At 60.6% G+C, this 3,575-nt stretch overlaps 1 protein-coding gene across 1 annotated transcript; it reads left to right on the top strand.

The window, feature by feature from the left end:
• Positions 1-157: 157 nt before the first annotated feature.
• Positions 158-3,572, top strand: MRPL54 (mitochondrial ribosomal protein L54). Its single transcript, XM_045086610.1, has 3 exons — positions 158-704; positions 1,337-1,502; positions 2,112-3,572. Exons 1-3 carry the CDS (start codon positions 587-589, stop codon positions 2,242-2,244), a joined length of 417 nt encoding a protein of 138 aa, XP_044942545.1. The 5' UTR covers positions 158-586; the 3' UTR covers positions 2,245-3,572.
• The last annotated feature ends 3 nt before the right edge of the window (positions 3,573-3,575 follow it).

Raw genomic sequence — 3,575 nt, 5'->3', positions numbered from 1 at the left:
GGACGGCTGTGGGCATTATTCCAATGGATGGCAGATGGGAAGAAATGGGACCAGGAAGTATTAAGGTGAGAGGCGGTCTCTTTCGACCCCAGAGACACCGGAAGCAGCGCAGGGACCCTATTGTAGACGGACTTCCGGTTTCGCTCCCAGTTGGGAGGCGGAGGGCACGTCCTGGTAGAACTTTCCGTCCCTGAAGCTGAAGCTAATAATAGCGCCTACCTCCTACTTGTGAGGACTAAAGGAGATCGCGCTGGGAACGGATTTGGCAAAAGGTCTGGAATATAATGAGTCTTAGGTATTAGCTCCTTTTAGGCTTTCAGTAATGGCCCGTTAAATAGAATCGGGAATGTATAAAGCGTGACCTTAAAGTGATAACGGAAGAAGGGCAATAGGTAAATGAAATACTTTTTGAAAGTCCCCTCTGAACAGTAACAGGGTATCTAGAAAAGATTAAAGAAGGCACCGTGGACGCCCAAGACTGGAATACTACATTTCCCAGAAATCTGTAGGAGCCTACAACTCCCAAGCACCCCTTGCCTGCTGTCGTCTCCCGGAAAAGTGCACGTGCCGGCAGTCCGCATACGTCATGGCGGCCAGACGCCTCATTGGGGCTACGTGGACCTGGACCTGCTGGCGGACCCTGGAGCTCCTGGTGCCTGCCGAGCCTGGAAGACTCCTCATACGGGGCTATGCCAAGAGACCGGGTGAGCTGGGTTGAGAGGGACCCAGAAGAGAGAAGTTTGGGACACTGGGGAAATAGTGCGCAGGCGCTGGGTTGGGAGGGGCTTCCTAGAATCATTGCGCAAGCGCAAAGAGGCAGGCGCTGTGCGCTCTGCGCAGGCGCAGTGTGAGATTCCCGTGAAGGGATTGCTCTTAACTGCGCAGGTGCGGGGTGTTTTTCTTGCTTGGGGGGTGGGGTTGTCATGAACTTGGGTCCCAGTCCTGTTTGTGGCCTTAACGGCACTGTGTGATCTTGAGCAAATCGCCACTGGAAGTTTGAGGACGACTGGGGCCCATCTGAGCATTAGATGGGCTTGAAACAAAGGCAAAACCTCCCGGGTATGGCCTGGCCTGCTCTGTGTTGGGAGGAGGGAGCTGAGGAGGGGTTGGGGCTTCAGGACGCGTGCCACCCCTTCTCTGGGAGAGGAACAGAGCTGGAGAGCAGTGATCGGTCGCTGCAAGCGTCAGTGTTCGATGCAGGCCATGTCCCACTTAAATCGTCTTGGGTGCAGCAGACGGTCTAGTCGGGGTGGGGGGCACCAGCGGTAAGAGGGGCAGAAGGGAAGGCCGGCCTCCCGCGGCCGCCGCTGGCAGAAATGACTCTCCCACCCCGCAGTCATGAAGGGGGGCAAAGGCGGCAAAGGCGGTGTGGCCAGTGAGGCCCTGAAGGACCCAGACGTGTGCACAGACCCTGTCCGACTCACCACCCATGCCATGGGTGTCAACATCTACAAGGAGGGCCAGGACGTGGTCCTGAAGCCAGACTCAGAGTACCCTGAGTGGTGAGTGAGCCAGGCTCGAGAGCCCAGAGAGCGCGTGACCGGGTGAAGAGGGTCTGGCTGATCAAATCTGAGGCTTCCGTGGGGCCTCCCTGGGGGAGGGAGGCAGGACTCGAGACCCCAGTGGGTGGAAGGAGCTTTAAAGTTGGAGGGTATAGTCAGTGCAAAGGCCCTGGGGCAGGACTGCACCCAGTTTGTTAGAACAGCGGGAAGTGAAGGCGGAGCATAGAGGGAGATGAGGCGGGGAGGTGATGGATCTCGGCCCTCGCAGGGCCCCGGAGGATGCAGGGAAGACTTTGCTCTTGTCCTAGGACCAGTAGCAGGACATAGAAGCCATTGACTGTGCTGATCCTTAAAGCTTAGGGACAGTTCAGAAATTTTGAGTGAATGGGTGGGGAGGTGTTCTCCGCGGACATTACAGACAGTGACCAGGAGGCAGAAGACTCAGGGCATCCCCAGCTCGGGGTGGGGAGGTCATGCCCCGGGAGGTCACCACCACCACCATGTGGCTGGGCTGCAGGGCCCAGGCTGCTGCCACCTCTGCCCACGGCGCCCTGGGTGGGGGGCCCTCTGGGGCTGTGCCTTGCCTGATTCCTGCCCATGCTACGGCAGGCTGTTCCAGATGAACGTGGGCCCCCCCAAGAAGCTGGAGGAGCTGGACCCCGAGACCCGGGAGTACTGGCGGCTGCTGCGGAAACACAACATCTGGCGTCACAACCGCCTGAGCAAGAACCGGAAGTTCTAGTGGGCCAGCGGCCGGCCGGCCGGAGTGCTGGGACCTCACCAGGCCCCGGAGGAGGACCCTGCGGCATGCCTCGGCTTCTCCACCTGGCCTCCACGGGAGACTTTATCTTCCTGGAGAAAACGGGGTTTTCTGAGGACAGAGGAGCCCCCTGAGCTGGTGCCTATTTGGTCCCCACAGCAAGGCTGGATCAGGGCGCTGTCTAGGGCGGGTGGGCAAGGTGGCAGGCCCGGGGGCCGGGGGATGAGGGGGTGCCTCAGGCCTGCGGCTCCAGTGGGGAGGCTTTTCTAGACACGCCTCTCAGTTGTAGGGGATTCAACGCTGTTCCCAACTCTGCGACCATAGGAGAGGGACTGACACATCTGGGGCAGGCTCTCCCGGTGTGCTGGGCTCGGGGGCTCCGGTATCCCGATGGCCCGCTCCCTCTGGCTCTGGGTCCTTGTCGCCCCAGTGGGTAGTTTCTGGACGGGGGTAGCTCCAGGACTCCTGGCTGACACCCCCTACCTGGTTTGGCAAGCCCAGCCAGAGGGACGGGACGACTTCTCCTTCCTACTAAGGTCACGTGTTCTCTGCATTGGCCATTTGAGCCCCGGGACCTAGGTCTACCCACCGTCTTCCTGTCACCCCACTCGTGCCCAGGGCTCAACCTCTCCCGCGCCCACCCCACCAGGAAGTGCATCGGGAGTTTTGCATTGGGCCCATGAACCTGACCCACAGCCTGAGTGAGAACCAGCTCCCAGCGGCCCCACTTCTGTCCTGCCTGCCTAGGGGCAGGGGCTCCAGGGCCGGGTCAGAGAGGGTGTGTGATTGCAGGGGTGGAGTGGCACGATGCGGGTACCACCTGGGGGGCTGGACCAGGGCCCTCCAGGCCCCTCTGTGCTGTCTTGTCTAGCGGGGTGGGCAGGGCTGGGGGCTGATTCTGCCTCCTCCCAGGAAACCCAGAGCCCTCATCCGCTTAGGAGGACTGCGCCAAGCAGATTACCTGCCCTCCCTGGTGGCCTGTCCAGAGCAGGTCCCAACCCTCCCGCCTGGGGAGCTCCGGGACTCTCAGGGTAGAAACAGTTGTAATGGCCACAAGGCCTGACCAGACCTGCCTCCTGTCACCTCACTGCCCACGCCTCGCTCATTGATCAGCCCCAGGGACCTCCTGGTGGTTCCTCCCCTTCACTGGGCCCAGTCCTGCCCCAGGGCGTTTGGACATGCCATTCCCTCTGCCTGGGTGGCTCTTCCCGCAGGTGTCCCCATGGCTTGCTCTTTTACCTCCTCCAGTTCTCCGATGTCCCCTCCAAGAGGCCCACGACCGCCCTGTTAAACTTCAGTCCTGCCCCACACTC

Source organism: Mustela putorius, unplaced genomic scaffold, assembly GCF_011764305.1.
Source record: "Mustela putorius furo isolate JIRA1106 unplaced genomic scaffold, ASM1176430v1.1 tig00000095_pilon_pilon_pilon, whole genome shotgun sequence".
NCBI lineage: Eukaryota > Metazoa > Chordata > Mammalia > Carnivora > Mustelidae > Mustela > Mustela putorius.
This window is presented reverse-complemented; position numbering and strand designations above follow the sequence as displayed.

Bases quoted from the DNA above. Each gene is read 5' to 3' on its own strand.
- MRPL54 (XM_045086610.1), top strand. From the start codon at position 587: ATGGCGGCCAGACGCCTCATTGGGGCTACGTGGACCTGGACCTGCTGG. The intron at 705-1,336 runs GTGAGCTGGGTT...CCCACCCCGCAG, and splicing joins GGGCTATGCCAAGAGACCGG to TCATGAAGGGGGGCAAAGGC. The intron at 1,503-2,111 runs GTGAGTGAGCCA...ATGCTACGGCAG, and splicing joins GACTCAGAGTACCCTGAGTG to GCTGTTCCAGATGAACGTGG.